The sequence below is a fragment of the Eupeodes corollae genome, chromosome 1 (genome assembly GCF_945859685.1).
Source record: "Eupeodes corollae chromosome 1, idEupCoro1.1, whole genome shotgun sequence".
NCBI classification, from domain to species: Eukaryota; Metazoa; Arthropoda; class Insecta; order Diptera; family Syrphidae; genus Eupeodes; species Eupeodes corollae.
In genome coordinates, this window is record NC_079147.1 from 184,070,807 (window position 1) to 184,092,521 (window position 21,715).

At 31.0% G+C, this 21,715-nt stretch overlaps 1 protein-coding gene across 10 annotated transcripts in view; it reads left to right on the forward strand.

Annotated features, from left to right (window-relative positions):
- The first annotated feature begins 1,647 nt into the window (after positions 1 to 1,647).
- LOC129943429 (sodium/potassium/calcium exchanger Nckx30C) overlaps positions 1,648 to 21,715 on the forward strand; it is a 213,152-nt gene continuing 193,084 nt past the window's right edge. For 8 of the 10 annotated variants that reach the window (XM_056052867.1, XM_056052869.1, XM_056052870.1 and 5 more), the window contains exon 1: positions 1,649 to 5,200. In XM_056052867.1, coding sequence (XP_055908842.1) covers positions 3,745 to 5,200 — 1,456 coding nt within the window. In that variant the 5' untranslated portion in view covers positions 1,649 to 3,744. Of the gene's footprint in view, positions 5,201 to 21,715 lie in introns of all 10 variants that reach the window. The other 2 variants (XM_056052868.1, XM_056052873.1) reach the window with 2 other exon arrangements.

A 21,715-nucleotide genomic window follows, 5' to 3' on the forward strand; every position in this document is an offset into this window, starting at 1 on the left:
TTGAACCCAAGACCCCTTGCATGACAGTCCAACGCACTAACCATCACGCTACGGTACCCTGTTCGCGTAATTTCTCGGCGTGGTGATTTGATACCGATGGACTATTTTTTAATGGGGCCACGCCAAAAACCCTGTTTATGCAAATAAATTGTGAGCACTTAAAAAAGATCATTCGTCAAGCTATGACTGAGATACCGCCCAAAATGTGTCAAAAATTACCTCAAAAGAATCGATGCTTGCAACAATTCGTTTGGAGGTCATGATGTTTCAAACATTATGTCAAAGTTCAAACTTAATAATCAGAAAGAAATATCATGAACAAAGATATTCCATATGTGTTTTATTCAAGTTAAATAAATCTGTGTATTTTTTAAAAATGTTCCCAATAATATACCCATAATTTCTTAACTTCAATTACAATTCAAAATATAACTTTGATTTTGTCTGATTTATTTAATTGTTTTCCATACCAATGTCGTGTGACGTCATTTCATTCTTAATCAGTGGTTTTACATATATTTTATATCCTGATGGTTCCTTAAGTTTCGCTATGATTAAAGTTAAGTATTTCCAAACTTTCAGACCTGTATAGTTTAGTACATTAAAAATGTCTCTCCTACTAAAAACTCTAGCTAACGTTCATCATAAAGTACTTGAACTCCTGTTTCCAACTAACTCAACTACTATCATCCCCTAGAATCACTCAAATCCAACTATAGTTGGAAATTTAGTAGGTAGGTTAGAATTTAAAAAAAAAATGAATCAAAAAAATTAAACAAAGCTCTCAACTCCGGAACGGTGGACATTTTCGTTTTACAGTCATTTATTTCCCTTCCCTTTCGCTCAAAAACCTTCCACACACAATTTTGATTTACTATTTACAAATCGAATGTAGGCATGTTACTTTATTTATTCACATTTTCATCGTTTTATGTTTGCTCCTTATTTTTATTTTTTGATATTTAGGCCGAATAGATGAAGGCGAAAAATGAGCTCCTGTTTTTTTTTTGTATTTTTTTCGAAACTGCTGCTTTACACGCGTACGGTACGGTAAGTTTTATTTTATATTCTACACTATAATATGACCTAGTCTAGTTCCATGCGCAAAAATTCGGATTCTCTCTGTAACAAAAACAAATAAGAAAAAAATATTCCTCATTTCTTTTTGCAAATAAAACTGAGCGAAACATTAAGCGTAAAAGAAACATAATAATACTCAGCGAAAATCATCCACATATCCACCTTAAAAACCTACACGAACTTCACAACCGGTATGAAATGAAGGTATTTTATATTTCCTATTTTTCCCTACTTCCCTAAATATTTTTCGTCGATTTTCCGCGAAAAAAGGACACAGAGTAAAAAAGAAGAAGAACTTGCTGAAAAATCATTTCACGTTCACTATAAGTTTGGCGAACAAAGTTTTGTATTTCTTCTTCTTCTACTTCTACTCCTTAGTTTCTGCACAAACCAAAGCCCCTCAATGTACAAACAAACTCGTAAATAAATAGGAAAAAAAGCTCCACATATCCTTTTTATCTCTCTCTTTCTCTCTCTCTCTCTATTCTTTCGTACCATTTGGTTTCGTTTTTTTTTTTGGTTTTTCGTTCTTTTTCCTTTGAATAAGGACATGCCGTCACTTTTCTCAATGTACAACCAGTTTGTGCGCGTCCATTCTGACTAAAGGACCGACAATACGACACAACTCTCTCCTTACACACACAAATTATACCAAAATCAACCCAGTGTTTGTGTTGGTTATCTAATCTTGAGAAAAACAAGGATAATTTTTAAGAAAAACTTTAAACTAAAAACGTTATGCGGGTATTAATTAAGAGAAAAACCATAAAATCCAGGACCTTCAGTGGTTCAGTTCTTCAACTATGAAAATTCAAGAAAAATAAGAATATATTTTTATATAATCATAGTCATAAGAAAGGGTGTGTGTGATTAAAATGTAGAAACAAAAATAATTCTATACACAACAAAATCAAGGATATGAAAAAATAAGTGTGTGATTGTGCTTCATTTGAATGTTTAAATTAAAAATTATAAACTTAAATTTAAGTGTTAAATAAATTTAAAAAAAAAGTATATATACAAAAATAGTATACATGTAAATGAAAAAAGTGTTACTTGTTTATCAAATACTAAAAAATTACTACACATACCTAAACACAATTGAAAAATATTTAACTAGGATAAGGTTGCTATTCAAACAACAACAAAAAGAACAACAAAAAGATTGCATAATCATTTTCGTCAAAGAAAAACAAAAGGACAAAACAGCAAACATACAAAAATTTGTTTTGCTAAATATTTCGTGTGTTACGCAATCACAAATCGTCGTATGACGAGCAAAGAAAAGAGTGAAAAGTTTTCATTTTGATCAAAAACAAAAAAGAAAAAATCTTCATGAAAATTTTTGGAAAAAACCATTTGAACAAAAAAACAAACGAACATATACAATAATTCCGGAAAATCGTCGAAAGAAGAACCCATATATTTTTTCCTTCTCCCATTAAAGATTGTGTTTCCTTATAAATTTTTCTTTTACTATACCTCCAAACCTCACCATCATCGTAAGTAAAAGAGGTACCTACAAATGCAGCAATAAAATATATATAAATGTGTGCAACCACACACACACACAAGACACAAGTATTATGGTACCTAATTTAGGTCCATATAACTGAGCGAAAATATACACAAACAAAAATGACAATGTCTTCGGGTAAAATCAACAAATTCTACCCTATTGTTGATGGCTAGGTAAAAAGCTTTCTATAGATACTTTTGAAAGAGAATTAATACTACGCACAAGCCCGGAAGAGCTATTGCGCGCAAAAGTTAAAAATCAGCGAAAAATTGAGCGAATTAAAAAAAAACACACAAAGAGAGTTAAAAGAGAGAGAGGGGGAAAAATGGCAACAACTGCTGCGCTTACGCTATTTTACTACTCTCCTCAAAAAGAGATAATATACAGCGAAAGTTTTCTTTCTTACCTGATACTGATTTCGACGAAACTAACAACCCGTTGAAAATTACCGTATAATAGTTGTTCGCGTTTCGCGGACTAACAACGTTATAAAAGTTTCTCTCTTTAAATAATAACCGTGTAGACAAAAAAAAGAAAAAACTATGGGTCCCTAGTAGAGTTGAAAATTCTTAAGTTCTTCATAAGAAAATACTTAAAATCGAAAAGAAGAAGAAAAAGAAGAAACAAAAATGTTCAAAGGTGTCAAGAGAAGATAAAAAATGGTCTAAATACTATTTTATTTTAAAACCATTTTTCCTTCCTTCAAAAATAAAAATAAAATTTTAAAAATAAAAATTAACACCCATAAACACTTGAGTAAAAATTAAGTGTTCTTTTTTTCATCTATCTTTTTTTTTTTAATTTACAAATTAATAAAATAAAATTAATTAAAAATAAATACAAAGTGAAAGTGTAAAAATTAAAAAAAAATATATATAAAAATAATATAGTGCGTATGTAAACAAAAATTAGAAAAGAATTTATGTGTGAAATATTCTTCTTTCATTATTTTACTTTAAATTTTCCATCTACTACTGTTTAATCTAGTATCTAATAACCTATTTCTCTATTACTTTTTTTATTTCTAATCTAAGAAATAATAAAAAAAAACTATTTCTCTAAAAATTCTATAATCGTGTCTTGTTTCGCTTTAAAAAAAATATTACAAAAATAAACAACAACGATCTTGTATTAGCGAGCGTATTATGGGTCCAATGTTGCCAGAACAACTAAATAATAATACAATTATAATAAAAAATACTACTAAACGGAATATTGATAATCATCATCAACAACAACAACAAGAAAAAATAACTAAAAATGCAATTTGTAAGTGGAAAAACTTCAAAAACGAAGAAAAAATTAAAATTAATTACCAAAACACCAACAAAATCATCAAAAACACCAACAATTACTACCTAACCAAAAAATGTAATTATGGCAATGATGTTGAAAATAATACAGATGTAGATTTAATAAGTAAAAAGATGTTGCCATCATCAAAAGAAGAAGGAAATGAAGTTGTAGATACAACTGAACAACAATCATTTCTTAAAATTATTAAAAATATTAAATCAACAACACAAAAAGAAACAGAAACAGAAACATCAACAACAACAACGACAGAAAGTCAACAACAACAAGAACAACAAACAGAAAAGGAAGGTGAAAATACTTTGGATTTTGAAAAAGAGCTGCTATTTTTGAAAACTACCGAAGAAGATGTTCAGAATAATTATACCCGTCGGCGTCGAAGAGGCAGACTAAGGCTTCAACAAAATAATCCTTCAGATAATTCCCCGACATCAACAACAAATGAAACAGAAACAGAAACAGAAATAGATACAACAAGCAAAATAAATAATAATATTATATTAAACAATAACAACAATACCGCATTCACAATAATAAATTTAGATAATAATTTTAGTAAAACTTCGCTGCGTAGTATTCAACAACAACAACAAAAAATAAATCACCAACAAAATCAACAACAACAAAAAGAAAAATTATTATTTATTAAATTAAATAATATGCTAAAAAAATTCAGCACGTTATCGTTGATGTTGTTGTTATTAGTTATCACATCGTTATCGAAATTTTATCGTTATGTAAATATTAATATAATTAACCAAAATAATAATAATAATAAAAATATAAAACGTCGACTAGCAGCCAATATTATAAATAATAATAATAATAAATATAAAAATAATTTAAAATTTAAATTAAATAATAATAAGATTTATGTAAAAAATTATTATATTTTAATTGGTTTATTTGTTGCCACAACAATACTTCCATTAAATTTAGTTAATGCAGCTAAACCATTTCAAAATTCACAAAAGCATACAAATCACAATAACAACAATAATAATAATAATCATCATCATGGTGGCGGCGGCGGCAACGGAGAAGGACATTTATCATCATCATCAGCGATATCATCATCATCAGGAGCAACTGTCTTAACACCAGCACCACCATTATTAGCAGATGGAGGAGCAGGTGGCGGTGGAGGTGGTGGTACATCAGCAGCATCATCAGAAACGGAATTTATATATCAATCATCACAATCCGATGAAAATTTTGATGATGATGATGAAGATAAAAATTCAATGCAATATAATACAAATGAGATGAATTCCCTAAATAATAATGGTGAGCATTTTTATTGTTATTATTTTTGTTTTTATTGCAAACTTCAAAAACAAATAGTTTCTGTGTATTTAAGTTATAATTTATAGAGTTAGAAGGAGTATTTGAGAGTTTTTGGGGAAAGTCAGTGAAAAAATATTCAATATTTCGTCCATTTTTAACTTTTTTAAATATAGAACTTAGTTGAGGTTGTTTTGTACCACACAGACCAAACAATACTTTTCCAAAGAATTTTGTGTCCTGAATTTCAACTTATAATTTCTCCATCACGTCAGGTTTTTGAAAAAAAAAAAACAAAAAAAACAAATATTTTTGAGTATTCAAAAAAATACTAGTAATTCTTTAAAATAATTTTGAAAACAAATCGTTTTAGTACCTTACCTACATAGTTTTCGGACATAATCGTTAAGTTTATTAGACGACTAACTTTCGAGTCTCTGTTTGACTCATATAAATTTCTCCCAAATATTTCACGAATATGTTAAAAAGGTTTAAACAACGGTTTTTTAATAAATCAACAAACTGGAAAATTGATTTTTTACTCATATATCTTTTTAAAAAGTTAAGCTTCTATTACTGTAAGTTGTTTTTTTTTAGAAAAATCCAACTGTCGGTTTTTAAAATAAAAACATCAAGGTAAGAACTATGCAAAAAATATTGTTGCTAACTTTTTTTTGTTAGAAAAATTCAATTGACAACTTTTTTTTTAGAAAAATTCAATTAAAAACTTTTTTTTTAATTAAATTGAAAAATTTTTTTGTAACACACGGCAACATAAAAAAAAGTAATAAGAAATAGTTTACGACTCAAGTATTGCAAGATAAGTTTTACCAAGCTTTTTTGATTGTTCGCCATCTAGCTCGGTCTCTTTCTAGATACCTCCAGCTGGCACTCCAAGTTGGATGAGGTTTCCTTTCACTTGTGTGCGCTACCAGATCCGCGGTCTTCCTCCACTTCGAGGCCCTGTGGGTGAGGATTCGAAGATTTCCATGCGCTCTACATATCCCAGCCATCTCAGTTGTTATCCTTTAAGCCTTCTTGCTAAGTCTACGTCGTTCCATATTTTCCTCCACTCACCTTCGATGCATACGACCCGTATAGCAAAATGGGGATGAGGTGGGTTATACATAAACGGTGATTTTTTAAGAGCTTGAGAACTTTTTAAAAAAAAAAACGCATAAAATTTGCAAAATCTCATCGATTCTTTATTTGAAAAGTTTTTGAAGATAATTTCATTTAAATGTTGACCGCGGCTGCGTCTTAGGTGGTCCATTCGGAAAGTCCAATTTTGGGTAACTTTTTCGAGCATTTCGGCCGGAATAGCCCGAATTTCTTCGGAAATGTTGTCTTCCAAAGCTGGAATAGTTGCTGGCTTATTTGTGTAGACTTTAGACTTGACGTAGCCCCACAAAAAATAGTCTAAAGGCGTCAAATCGCATGATCTTGGTGGCCAACTTACCGGTCCATTCCTTGAGATGAATTGTTCTCCGAAGTTTTCCCTCAAAATGGCCATAGAATCGCGAGCTGTGTGGCATGTAGCGCCATCTTGTTGAAACCACATGTCAACCAAGTTCAGTTCTTCCATTTTTGGCAACAAAAAGTTTGTTAGCATTGAACGATAGCGATCGCCATTCACCGTAACGTTGCGTCCAACAGCATCTTTGAAAAAATACGGTCCAATGATTCCACCAGCGTACAAACCACACCAAACAGTGCATTTTTCGGGATGCATGGGCAGTTCTTGAACGGCTTCTGGTTGCTCTTCACTCGAAATGCGGCAATTTTGCTTATTTACGTAGCCATTCAACCAGAAATGAGCCTCATCGCTGAATAAAATTTGTCGATAAAAAAGCGGATTTTCTGCCAACTTTTCTAGGGCCCATTCACTGAAAATTCGACGTTGTGGCAGATCGTTCGGCTTCAGTTCTTGCACGAGCTGTATTTTATACGGTTTTACACCAAGATCTTTGCGTAAAATCTTCCATGTGGTCGAATAACACAAACCCAATTGCTGCGAATGGCGACGAATCGACATTTCACGGTCTTCAGCAACACTCTCAGAAACAGACGCAATATTCTCTTCTGTACGCACTGTACGCATTCGTGTGGTTGGTTTAATGTCCAATAAAGTAAACTGAGTGCGAAACTTGGTCACAATCGCATTAATTGTTTGCTCACTTGGTCGATTATGTAGACCATAAATCGGACGTAAAGCGCGAAACACATTTCGAACCGAACACTGATTTTGGTAATAAAATTAAATGATTTGCAAGCGTTGCTCGTTAGAATACTGAGCATACTGACCATCTTTCTCTTTGACACCATGTCTGAAATCCCGCGTGATCTGTCAAATACTAATGCATGAAAATCCTAACCTCAAAAAAATATATAGGTCCATTTTACTACCTTACAATTGCTCAATTGCTTTCTTAGTCCAAAAAAGCAGAGGTTAGCAGTGAGTAATTCTTCGTTTGATCTTAGCGTTGGTGTTGTTTTCTGTGTTCAAACCGTAGACAAAGTCATTAACTACCTCAAAGTCACGTTTGTCGATGGTGATGTTTTGACAGAGACGTGTGGTCGGTTTTCCTTATGGCAGCATGTACTTTATTTTGTCCTTATTAACCGTAAAACCCGTTTTTACCGCCTCTGCTTCAATACTCACAAAAGCCCCATTGACTCGTTTGTCTGATATTTTACGTTTTTGAAATATGTACATTAAAAAAAAAAAACATACAAATAATTTTAAAAACGGATGTTTGTTTGACTCCAAAAAGTTATTTCCAAAACGAATTCGAGAATAAACAAAATAATATAAAGTCGTCATCCTTTAACCCTTTTCAAGAGACCCGGACAATGCATTATTATGGAAGAGGCAGATTCAACAAGTTTTGATTTATTACCAAAACGTCAATGGCCTAAGGACAAAGATCAATACGATCTATAAAAATATTAACAATCTAGAACATGACATAATTGCTCTTACAGAAACATGGCTAAATAATTCCTTCATATCATTCCTTTTAGACGAGATAGGCACCAATCGAGCGACTCTGAGACCGTTGTTGGTGGAATACTATTCGCGGTAAAAAACTACCTTATATGCACTTTGGTTGATACTTTTGATCTTTCTGACGTCGAAATACTATGTATTAAAATCAAATTGGAAACAGGTTATCTCTTTATTATCTCAGTATACATACCTCCAAGATCTACCAGTTTTGTCTATGAAAATTGCATGCATTTAACTGAGAAGATCCACGACCAAATGGAACCTAATGATGAACTGCTGATCGTAAGTGATTTCAATCTTCCGAACCTCAACTGGACAAAATCATTAGATTTCAACTATTTTACACCTATCAGTCCAACGAGCACCAATGAATTCACAATTATTGATGACTAGCTTCTTGTGGACTTGTTCAATTTAATGGGGTTGCCAATCAATACAACAAATATTTGGACCTAATGCTGTATCTCCAGCCGATTTTAAACTAGTTGAAGAAGACCGTCACCATCCAGCTTTAAATATATCACTGAATATAAATGTGTGCAATATCCCTAATACCTCAAATGAAAAACTTGAATTCAATTTTTAAAAATGTAACTTTAATGAACTAACTAACTTATTATGTAATGTTGACTGGAATCAACTGTATAGTATTATTTTTAACTGTTTTTATGAAACTACGCTATTACGGAAATCTCGCTATAAATCTAAAACTCCAACATTGTTTGACATTCAATTAAAAAACTTAAAAAATAAAAAAAATAAGGCATGGCTAAAATTTAGTAAAACTAGAGCAGAAGAAGACTTCAGGATTTACTTCGAACTTAAAAATATTTTCATTGACTACTCCAATATTCTATACTCTGACTATATTATAAAAATTGAAAACGAATTGAAACAAAAAACTTCTTTGATTTCGTGAAAAGTAAAACAAAAACTGACGGTTACCCAAACTCTATGTTTTTTAATAGCACAACAAGTCATGACTCCCAAATAATTTCAAATATTTTTGCTAATTTCTTCAAAGATGCTTTCGACGTGCCTCCTTCATTTCAAATTCCCGATTCGTTTTTTCCAGCCCAAAATTATCCACACCTTAACTCACTTGACTTGACAATATATGAGGATTCAATTGTTCGTTGTGTCTCAGAACTTGATGATTGTTTTCACCCTGGCCCTGATGGAGTACCATCATGTGTTTTAAAAAAATGTGTGTCTCGTTTATCGTACCCTCTGTTTGTTTTGTTCAATGAATCTTTTAGAAGCTCAATTTTCCCACTATTATGGAAAAGTGCATTTATAACTCCGATTCATAAAAAAGGGTCTAAGAATGAAATAACGAATTACCGGCCGAATGCCGAACTTTCCGTTATTCCCAAACTATTTGAGTCCATTATCTGTAAGATATTATCCTTTAATTATAATTCAATTGTATGTGAAAATCAACATGGTTTTGTCTAGAATAAATCAACAATTACAAACCTAATTCACTTCACTTCTTTCTGCCTTGACTCCTTCGAAGATCGTAAGCAAGTAGATTGCGTATTCCCAGATTTCAGTAAAGCGTTTGACAAATTGTGTTACAAGACTTTAGTATATAAACTTAAGGCCTTAGGGTTTAACGACAAATTCTTGACGTGGATCTTGTCTTATCTTAAGAACAGAAGTTATAGCGTTATATTCAGAAATTAATTCTCCGACCAATTTTACGTCAAGTCTGGTGTTCCACAGGGTAGCCATTTAGGTCCTTTATTATTTATCTTATATATAAATGACATAACATCCGTTACAAAAAAAACTCCTCTGTTTTAATATACGCTGATGACATTAAAATGTTCAAATCTATTAGATCAATTAAAGACTGCTCACAGCTTCAAAAAGATCTTCATAGTTTTAGAGAATGGTGCAATACAAACCGACTTTTATTGAATATTGACAAATGTAAAACTATGTGTTTTACACGCAAAAAACAATTATAGATTATAACTACTTATTAGATTCTTCCTCCCTTTGTAAGCTTTCCGCTTTCTCTGATTTAGGTGTTATTCTTGACAATAAATTAACGTTCTGTGACAATTATAACTTTATAGTAAAAAAAGCTAACAAGATTCTAGGTTTTATTAAACGTTTTTCTCGTGACTTTCGTGACCCCTACGTCTTAAAACTTCTTTATGTATCATTTGTCAGGCCAATACTTGAATACGGCTGTGTTATATGGGCACCATACTATTCAGTCCATATTGACAGACTTGAAAGTAACCAAAAAAGATTTATGCGTTTTTGTCTTCGTTTTCTTCCGTTTTCCCAAATATTCACACCACCTCCTTATTCTCAGAGACTTTTGCTAATAAACCTCCCTACACTTTCACAACATAGACAATATCTCTAATTTTGTTTTATTTTAAAATTAATTAATGGTTCTATTATATCCGCAACAGCTCTGAATCGTCTAAATTTTAGCTATAGTCAAACTAGCATAAGAAGACAGATACCTTTATGTCCGATCTTTAGCAGAACTAACTATGGTATTAATAAAAATGAAATAAATAAATAAATAAACTATGAAAGCATTGAATTCAAATTTTTTTCAAAACTTCATATAGAGTCAATAAAGACTATCTAAAAAAGACAAAATGATTGAAATTATGTCTGAAAGATAAAGATTTGTACGTTGCAAAATTATCTTACAATATTTTGCTGAAGGATATGTTGAATTTTAACTTAGCTTTAAAAAAACAATTGTTTTGTTTGTCTTTAGCGTTTTTAGAGTGAAATATTTTAAAAATTTGATTTGATAGACAAAATGTAAGCAGAGATTCGAATTCAAGAAATCTATATTCTTTAAAAGCTCATTTTTTTGTTTGTGCAACAAAAAAAACTATTTTTTTAAATACAGAAGATTATAGATTTGAAAAAAAGCTTTGATTATAAGTTTTTTTTTTTAATTTTAAATTGTGTAAATTTGAACTAAATATACCAAAAACCTAAGGAAAGACTGGGAAAAACTTTTGGATAGTGTAATTATCAAAGGTTTCCATATTTAGGAAAATGATCATTTGTGGTAAATCATCAAAAAAACAAATAAAACCCTTATTTGGCTTTAAATTATTAACTACTAAGTGGTATGCATTAATTCATAGTGAACTTTTATTTGATACGATGAAATGTTTGTTTTTGAACTCACATTTATAGGTTTTAACTGATTCAATGATATTGAAAAGTCACGAGCGAGTTAATTTAAACTAAATGGTTGTTTTTTAACAATTGTAGTTCATACATTTTAGTTTTTATTTTGTACATAGCGATTTTCAATACATATTGTTTCGAATAAAAGCTTGCTAAGGACCAACTATGTGACAAAAGATTGACGTTTTCTTGCCTAAAACCTATTATACCGAATTATAATATAGTTGGGACAACTTTTGATCAATTGTTAAGATTAATAAAATCCATCCCATTCAAATGGCCTCTTATTGGGAACAAATTTTTTTTAATACATCTTGGAAGGAGTTTAGGTTGAATTTCTATAAATAGTGATATGTTTCGCAAATTATATTTACGTCCCGAAAAATTGATGCCATGCAATAGTATTTTAATTATTTTGACTCTTAAATAATATGTGTTAAACTTGAAATTCGAAACCCTTTGAAAACTATTTTATACTATACTTTTATCATGTATATTTTCTGTCCTGAACTTTTAACTTATTCCGAAAATTAGTTGCCCATTTGATATATTTAATTTTTTTAACTATACTCATTTGAATACAATACGTGTTTTGTCAAATTGCACGGAAATAAAGGCTTTTCCAATAAGAGTTTTCGTTTGAAATTACAAAAAAATATATTTATATTATTGTTAAGAAGAAATCGACAATGAAAAGCGATATAAACCATTTAACCATCGTGGCTATTATTGCAGCACAATATACTCAAATAACCAAACAGTAACGCTCTGAGGCTTTTATTTTTAAATTTTTTTTAGCCCCAACTGCTTATAACGTAGCCTCCAAAGTAAAAATGAACCTCATCATTAAATATTACATAAACTTGATGTTGATTAAGTAAAAAAAAATGATAAAGCGATATGTAAAAATAAGCTAGACTTTTTATAAATTGCACCATAACCATTAAAAAAAAAAATAATACTACCATAACCTGCAGTAGCCAAAAATTAGTTATTAAATTGACTTATCATCTCAAAAAGTTCTTCTTACATGTAATGAAGTGCTTATAACTGAATTTATAAAGATTAATATGAATTCAGTAGTACCCGTCTCATGATGGTTAGTGCGTTTGACTGTCATGCCAGAGGTCTTGAGTTAAAACCTGCCTATGCCATCTAAAGTTTTTTCTACGGGTATTGCTTCTTGCGAGAAATTGACAAATCCTCCAAGAGTAATTCTTGTCATAAAAAATTGCTTTCTCAAATTAGCCGTTTGGGTTCGGCTTAAAACTGTAAGTCCACTCCATCTCTGACAACAGTTCTCGGTTGAGAGTTGTAAGTCAGTAGGGCCTAGTTCTCAACGAACTATTTCGCTACCTAATTTATTTAATATAAATCCAAACTAAATTTGTAGAATTTTGAATACGTTTAAAAACTGCAATACATTTTGTTGGTACACCTGGGCGTATGTGCACTTTTTTGTTTTAAAAAGAGTTCTGAAAATTATAATTTATTGAAATTATTTTTATCTTTTTAAACAAAGCATAAATGAGATAAAATAAAAACTTAATTAACGTTTTATTTGAAACAAAGACTATAGTGGAAAAAATCCTTAAAAAAATAAGAAAAAACACGTAAACATTTTTAAAATTTAAGTTTGTGTATAAGAACTAAACTTAACAAATCAATTGACCCCGTCCCAAAGGTATGAGTTAAACAAAATTCGGAAGTATTTAAATTTTAAATTTCCAAAAACTGCTTTTATTGAAGCTCTATTTCGTGTCTAATGTTATATAATGTTCTTTTTTTTTAAGTAGTGCTTATTTCATGAATGGTAACACTTAGCTCATGTCTGATTTGACAGATAATTAGTTTTATCCTTCCGCTGAACCAATATGGTTGTGCATAAGCTTGAGCAATGCTGGGAACAAGGCTTAGAGAAGATGCCGATTTTGCAAAAAAAAAATCATCTTTTCAGATGAAGCTCTTTCTGATCTTGGCGGAGATGTATGTATAGGTGTAACGGGGATAACTTTTATAACCTTTAGCACATACACTGGCTGACATTTTTTGAAAGAATTAAGCTGTCGAATTTCGCTTAACAATAAATTTAAATATGATTTTGCAAAGTTAGAAACTTTTTCTTAAGGTTTTTTAAATTTGTTTTCCCTATATTCCAACAACTTGGTGTTGTAACCTTAATACTACAAACCCGTAATAATATTAATAATATTGGAAACAATTATACAAAAATTCGTGTCTTTAACCTCATACTTGGATCAGTTTCTCTGGGCTGAAATAGCTGTAATTTTGTGGTCCTTCTATATTTCGAGTTTTATTTGACAAACCATTCTTTTTTTCTGTTCTTAAGTTTCTGTATTTTAATTTATGTACGTCGTTGATGATCTTTCGTTGAAAATACAATTTTTATTTTGAATAGTTTTAAATCTAAGATTTGCTTTTGAGTGGAATTATAAGAAATAAGAAATTTGTAGTTATATCAGGAACAATCCAAAGACAGTTCTAAAAAATATTTTTCGGAAAACTTGCAAACTTTTACAAATGATGCGAAAATTATTTTCTGCAAAATTTTAAGCAAAGGTGACTCTTATGATAAAAAGTTCCAAGTTGACCAATACCTTAAATCTATGAGACGTTCTATGGAAACTTTCGAATTTTTACGAACTCGCAGCAACTCCTTTCGTTTCAAAACACACAAAGAAATTTTAATGTAAGGCATTTGTTGCAGCTGATAATCCGTTAAGTAAACTCAATAATCCCAGATGGAGAAAATTTTTGTAATAGTGACAGATTCTTTAATCTTTACTTATCTCAATTGATAAAACCACAGACATTCATGGACGTTTTGTGTCCAATGTTATTGCGGGTTTGCTAAGCCAAAGCGAAGATTTAAGTAAAAAAATATTGCTAAATGTTGTCGTTATGAAGAAAACAAACCATTCCCCGATTGCAAACATTTTTGACGAAACTGTGAATTATTTCGGCATAAAAAGAAACATAATGCTCCTGTTTTTAACTATGAAGATGTGCACTTGAAGATGTTGTCAATGGGCTTGATGACTCGGATGCCGTTGCAATCAAAAATACAAAAGAGGTATTGAAGAAACCTTCTTTAAAGAGTGAAATAATGTTCATAAATTCGAACTATACTTTCTTGTACGATGTAATTGTACAGCTCGAGGGAAAACAATTATAACAAATATAAGTAGATCTTATTGAAACAGTTGTTTCTAAGATTGCTACAGTTCAAGGGTCTTTTGGTGAAGCGTTTAAAGAAAAACTGCATAATGTTTTAAAAAAAAATGATGTTTTTTTTTTTAATGAAAAATATATGCAGGTTTTTTTGTCTGAGTTGTTCCGAGCAAGATTATATTGAGGACTTAACAGGTCAAGAAATATGTTCCCTAAAGAATACCCCATTCACATTAGTTGACGTGGAGCGATCGTTTTCTATGTACAAGATATTTCAGGGACCGAATCGTCAAAGCTTCACGTTTGGAAATTTGCGAAAAAAAACTTCATGATTTATAAGAATAAAGCATACCAAAAATTGTGACAGTTATATTTAGTTAAACAATGAATTGTGTGTTATTTTGAATATTTTTGTATTGTTTTAATTGAAATGAAAACTTGTATTTTTTAAGCGCATATTTCGCATTTTTAAGTGCTTGGAAATCCTAACCCTAGGAATAGGGTTGTATGAGTATAAAGTGCCTTGTTGAATTGTGTAATCAGTCTATTTGTCGGTTTTAAATGATTTCATGCAAGGAACTTACTGATCGAAAGTTATGTAAGTTGTCTAGACTACATCGAGAAATACATGGTAAAGAATTGGATACGTTGTCATATGGTATCGTAGACTAAAAACAGCTTTTAGTTTTGATATATGCAACTTTTAGTTTACGGCTTTCAGCAGAGTCTAAATTACAGAGGGTTTTGGCAAGTAGTAGTAGCAAGTAAGTAATAGCAAGTAGTAGAAAGCTACCATCTACATGTCCAATAACACTGTTAAGGTGGTCATTCCATGATATGGTGTGGATGAAAATAAGTCCTAGATTCCTAGCTGTGCTGCAATAATCAATTATTTCGTCTTTCAACTTTAAACGGCTTAGAATCAAAGGATCAAAAATTTAACGATGGATTAGAAGTGTTTGTGATTTGACTGGATTTGACCATTGTAGGATGAGGTGTAAATCCTCATTCATTAAAGCAAAGGGTTGGCTTATAATGAGTTGTAATCTATTGAGATTAACACTTTAAGGCAGCTCATTTCGTATAGTGAAAATAGAATGGGTCCGAAGATAGATCCCTGAGACACTCCCGCAGAAACATACAGAAAGTAGAAGGAAGACTCTTTTAATTTGCTACTATGTATTGTTGCCTACCGTTAAGGTACAAATGAACTGAATTAAAAGACTTTATGAAGAAGCCATAATTATTTTTCAAATTATTTAAGAATATTGGATGACTTACATTGTCAAAGACCTTACGAAAGTCCAATAATGTTAGCAGTGTCATTTGATTATTGTCTATTATTGCAAAACTGATTTATTGCTGCACTTTGCGCCAAAACCAGATTGGCAGGGACTTAAGAGTTTGTTAATCGATTAAAAATTTTATAGTTGCTTTAAAATAGTGTTCCTTTTTCAGTCACATTGAATTTAGATAGCCTCAAACATATCTGAAAAACCTTACGTGATAGACAAAATTACGGCCACAAACAAAACGATGTCGACCACTGTTATTTTTTAAAGGACAGTCTCCTCAAGCACCTATTTATGATTAGCACATTAAGTGTAGTTTTTGACGAAATTCTAACTATTTCGGGAGAGACATGAATATTCAGTCGGTCATGTACGACGCGATATAAGTCTGGCGGCCTCGCTTGGTAAAAAGATGAATGAAAATGACGATTTCGAATGATCTATTAAAACCCATCAGCATTTTTTGAAACTGTTTGCATTTCAAAATCGCTGTTATTTCTTTTAAAAACATATTCGAAATAAACGATGTACATGTTTCACTTAATAGTGAGTCATGTTTTTACACTTTGCGGTAAAGATAACTAAAAAAGTTCTTAACGTATTTTCTGAAACCAAAGTTTGTTTTATTCAGTATGAAATACTGATTTATTTAAAGTGCGTTTTTTAAATATTCCGATTTTTATGTTTTAAGTTTTGAAAATGCAAAGAAGACAAAAATATCAAAACATAACGATTTTTCGTCTACCTCATGAAATGATTGTCCCGTTCTAAAGAAAATTAAATAAGATAGTAGGTTTTGGTAAAGACCTCTATCATCTGCTTTATATCTCATGTAGAGATTCAATTTTCAACACTCCTTGGTAGTTGTAAATTAACTACTACACCATTAAGACATCAATTTTTCTTCGTCTGCTGTTGTTAATTCTTGTAATGTTATCCTAATTGTATTCTCTGTGTGTGTTAAATATAGAGATCAATTAGTAGTTCGGAATATTGATTTGAATGTTAAATTAAAAATTAATCATCATCGTCCTGATGCTTTCATTTTTGTTTTTACTTTAGTTTATTTTTTGTTGTCCTCGATTTTATCAACTCCCTCTTCACAATAAAGTGTCACAAAATGAACTGTCATCATGACAAACTCTTTTCCGTTATAATTATTTTTGAAGAGTAGGTAGGTAGATAGGTAGGTATATAGTTAGCGAATGTCCTTGCAGCAAGGAGGCAAGCATTCTCTATAGATAGCAGAGGCAGGCAGAAAAATAAGCAGCAGGCAGACAGAGAAACAGCAATTAAATCTTATACGAGAAAGTCTATAATTAAGATTTTAATGTTTTTTTTTTGTTTTTAATTTTATCCCCCTTCCACCTCTCTCTTTCAGTATATTTATGTATTATTAAGAAAAACGAAGAAGCAGATACAAAATATATAATAAATGAAAACTTCATCCTTCTGATGGGTCTGACGAGTATTACGAGCATATCCTTGCATATACATGTGTATGTGTAATGTGTATAAGAGTATAGGACATTCATAAGTTACAGTTAGTTACTATGTCATATCCCATCAACTTCAACTATGACAACAAAGTTCATTTATGATTTCCGGTTCCTTAGATACACATCATCCATGCGATGATGGTGCACAGCACAAGCATACCACACATGTCTATCTACGTACGGTACGTAGGTATAATCATCTCATAAACACTTTGAAAAAGCTTGAGAAGGGTGAATGTAACAGGACAGGAGGGTTATAGGGTTCCCTATATTCAAGATCCAAGTAATACAATTCATATATTTACATATACACCAAGATGACGTCTACTTCATGTCTATTCTATGCTTATGCATGCAGCTTGAAGTTGAAAGATCTAGTTGATGTTTTTGTTGTTGCTGTTGTTTTTATTTTCGTAGATGTTGATGTTAAGAAAAATGTTGTTGTAATTAAGAAGCACACATCCTTTCCTTGTTGTTCATTCTTCCGCTTTGTTTGTCACCACATCCACTTGAACGGAATACTTACTTTTTCTTCTTCATCTTCTTCTTCTTTTGCTTCTCTTTCCTTGGTTTGTTTTTAAAAGGATTTCAGTTTGAAGTTTAATGTTTTGAACTTTAGCATTTATGGATTGAGGCAATAGTGAACGTATATAGAAGCTTGGAAACGGTAGTTTTCCAAAGTACAAAATTGGTTATATAATTTTGTAGTTTACGATCACTATAAGCAAAAGTCTTATAGTTGCAAAGAGAAAAAAGAGAGAGAGAGGGAAAAGGAGAAAGAAAAAAAAAGGACTTCTGTTCAATGACTTTGAATATTTATTTGATTTTCTTACGAAAAACTTTTACAATCTTCTTCCTGTTACATTTTGTTTTTGTTTTTTGTTGAAATATTGAACTTTGTGCTTATAGGAAAATGTCTTTTAAGAGGAGAATAAAGTGTAGATGTTCGAATTGAACTAAACTGAAAATTCAGTTTTTGGGGGCTATTTGTGCCTCTGGTACTTTGAACTTTAAATAACACAAAAGTAAAGTAAAAGTCATAGTTTATCTACTTTGATATAGTTTTTGAAAATTGGGATACGTTTTATTTGGCTTACAGCTGAAAATACATTCTTGATGTGTTTGTTAACAATGAACCTTAAATGTATGTCTTTGTAGGTTTTTCGTCTGTTATAATAGATGCATATATATTATTGAAATGTATGAAGTTAAATTTTAAGTCTTTAATACAGATAAAGGTTTTTGTTTTTAAAAAAATGTAAAATTTAAGGAAAATATTATAAATACGATGAAAGAAGACTTATAAAAAAGAAATTGGAATGCGACTCAAACTGATAACTTCATATTTGTGCTCGTCTGTCGATTTTTCTAAAACTTCAACAAAATATTAATAGCAATGTTTTATGTGTGGTGCAAATACTTTAGGTCAATGTCTTTCTTTGTTCTTATAATACTTTTTTTTTTAGGTCTTTTAAAATCAAGTAAAATTTTATTAAAAAAAAAATGACCTAAAAGTTGGCATAAATATTTTCCACTTAATAAAATCAGTTTGATTTACTGCTGATTAAGTTATGTTATGTAGGATTTAAAGGAGTTGTTTAAGACCCTTGTTTTTTCTAGTTTATATTAAGTCTCTCTGCAGGTTGCAGTTCGTATCCATCTCTTTGCGGATGATATATCGTTTACTTATGTGACAAATTCAAAACATAATTGGAACATTCAAATTGAAGAAGAAGAAATAATGTCCTTGAAAACTGCTAACAGGTTTCAAATTGCAGACGATTCACCTTTCCTTTACATGGTTGTGGAAGACCAAATTTTCAAGCTGTTGGTTCTTGTTCTGATAACTATTTCAAAATTGATTCAGTTCAAAATTTTAAATATCTATAGGAGTTACAATTGATTTTAACGTTAACTGGAAAGATATGTTTTTGCAATAAACAAAATTGTTTGTTACTTCTAACTTGAAAAATCTATCTGTAAAAACCATTTTGCTCAAATACAGTTTTAAGTTCAAAATATTACGGGAGACTTGCAGACTTTTAAAAATAATACGGTTTATCTACCTGGGATGGTCCATATGCTAGTACTTTAAGGCTTTTTTTGATTGCTCAAAATAAGAATCTCTAATAAGAATCAATAGCAACAAATATCGACTAACTAAAAGTTGGCCCTTATTCAAGAGTATATGGAAATTCTACCTACGAGGTAACTTTACATTTTTAAAGCACTGATACAACTGATACAACTTTTCAAGCAAATTGGCGTTATTCCAAGTAGGAAATTGAAGTTAAATAATCTACGCATAAATAATGTACATGAAAAAGTGTATCTAATTCCATTTCTATCTATTTTTCTCGACATTTTGAGTCAGCATCATTTTTTAGAAAGTTTACATTTCTCCTGTTTGGATTTTTTTAAGAAAATTATCTGACGTTTACAACAAAATTTTGCATAGAATGAAATACAGTAGCCCCTTGATAATGTGAAGAAATTAAAACAAGGCGTTTTCGGATTTTAGAGGGATTCACATCACTATAACTTTATTCAATTCTCATTAAAATGATCAAAATAATCTTTATATCCATTGAATACAACACAAAATATTTTTTTAAATCACAGTTTCAACATTTATTGAATTCAGAAAACAATACATAAATAAAATACGAGTAGATGCGAGTACACATCATTTAAAAAACTAGAAATAAATTATTAGAATCGGTTAAGTCTTCTTTCCTGCTTTATTTTATGTTCTATCTTTAATTGCAAGAAGACCATTAATTTCCTGCAACTCTCTATAAAGAAGAGTTTCGAACAGTGTCCTTCGTAATTGTAAAAGTGGAATTCAATCTTCTTCCCAGCGTACATTCAAAACTTAGCGATAGAGGAAGCGGGAAGTTGGTCCCAAGACAATTTCAGGTTAATTACAGCATGTCTCAAGGATAATTTTTTTTTTATCCCAGCAGCAATGTCTTCACTTTATGTTGCAATAAGTTCACTTAGCAATCGTTTTTTGTAGTATGCCTTGACTAAATTGATAACATTTTGGTCCATAGGTTGAATCAAAGTGTTAACGTTTTGGGGAAAGAACATAACTGTTATGTCTCCATAAGAACTAGTTATCTTTTCTTTATTTGAGAGACAAGTTGCATTGTCAGGGAGCAACAGTGCCCTTTTTGGAAAATTATTTCTCTCAGATAGAGTTTAACCTGGAAAGCTTTAAGAAAAATACAAACAAATTGTAGGTGCAAAGTGATCATAGAAATGATTTGCTTAAGACGAAGATTAGATTTAAATAAAGTGCTTACCTCTTTGACAAAATTGTCGTTAAACCAATTTTGAAAGATTTCACTGGTCAACCAAGCATTTTTGCTGGTTCTATAAATCAGCGGAACCTTGAAACCAGAAAATGTTTTGGGCATTTGAACTTCCCGATAACTAATAGAGTAAGCTCATGTGTCCAGTTGCGTTCGTAGAGGCCAAAACGTTATCCTTTCTTTGCTAGTTTTTTTTCCCGGCGCTGAATGTTCAGCAGACAAAACGAGTCGGAGGTAGGAAGAAGTCGGTTTCATCCGCATTATAAATTTGTTTTGGAGTAAGAGACATTTCTCGTATTGTTTAATGCATTTTTTCCTAAAATGTATAAACTGCAGTTTTAGTACATGACAACTTTTCGCCACATATTTTTAATGATCGAACACCATGCCTTTGCCTAAATTTGTGTACCCAACCTTGACTAGCTTTAAAATGCCGATCTTCTTTTAATCGCAAATTAAACTGATTTGCTTTTCTTCAGAGAAGATCTGTTAAAACGGGAACGTGGTTCTCTCTTAGTTTTTTTAGCCATTCGAACAATGCATTTTCAATTTAAGGCATTTCGGATTTCCTGGTCCGGATTCAGTTTTTTTGCATGGTCTAGCAGCTTTTTGGAATTCAATATTATTCCTGTAATTGTTGAACTGGACACATCATATTTTTCAGCTAATACACAACCAGGATTTTCAGCATTTAAATCATGTAAAATTTGAAACTTATCTTTTATAGATAAAAACCAATGCGCTTTTTGTTTAGATGCCATTGCCACATGCACTAACAATTTTATTGTACGAAACGACCCAGAGTAAAATTAAACAAACAGAGACCAATTAAAACACAGCTCAACAAAAAATGATAACCCCGAACTGCAGCTGCATTCAACATTTCTGAGGATATGTCTAGACAAATAACAGTTAGACGGTAACTTGCACGAATAAGAAAAAGATAAAAACTTTTACAAAAGAAATTCACATTATAGATTTTCTGAAAAATTGGAAGTTCACATCATGGAGATGACAATGTAAAT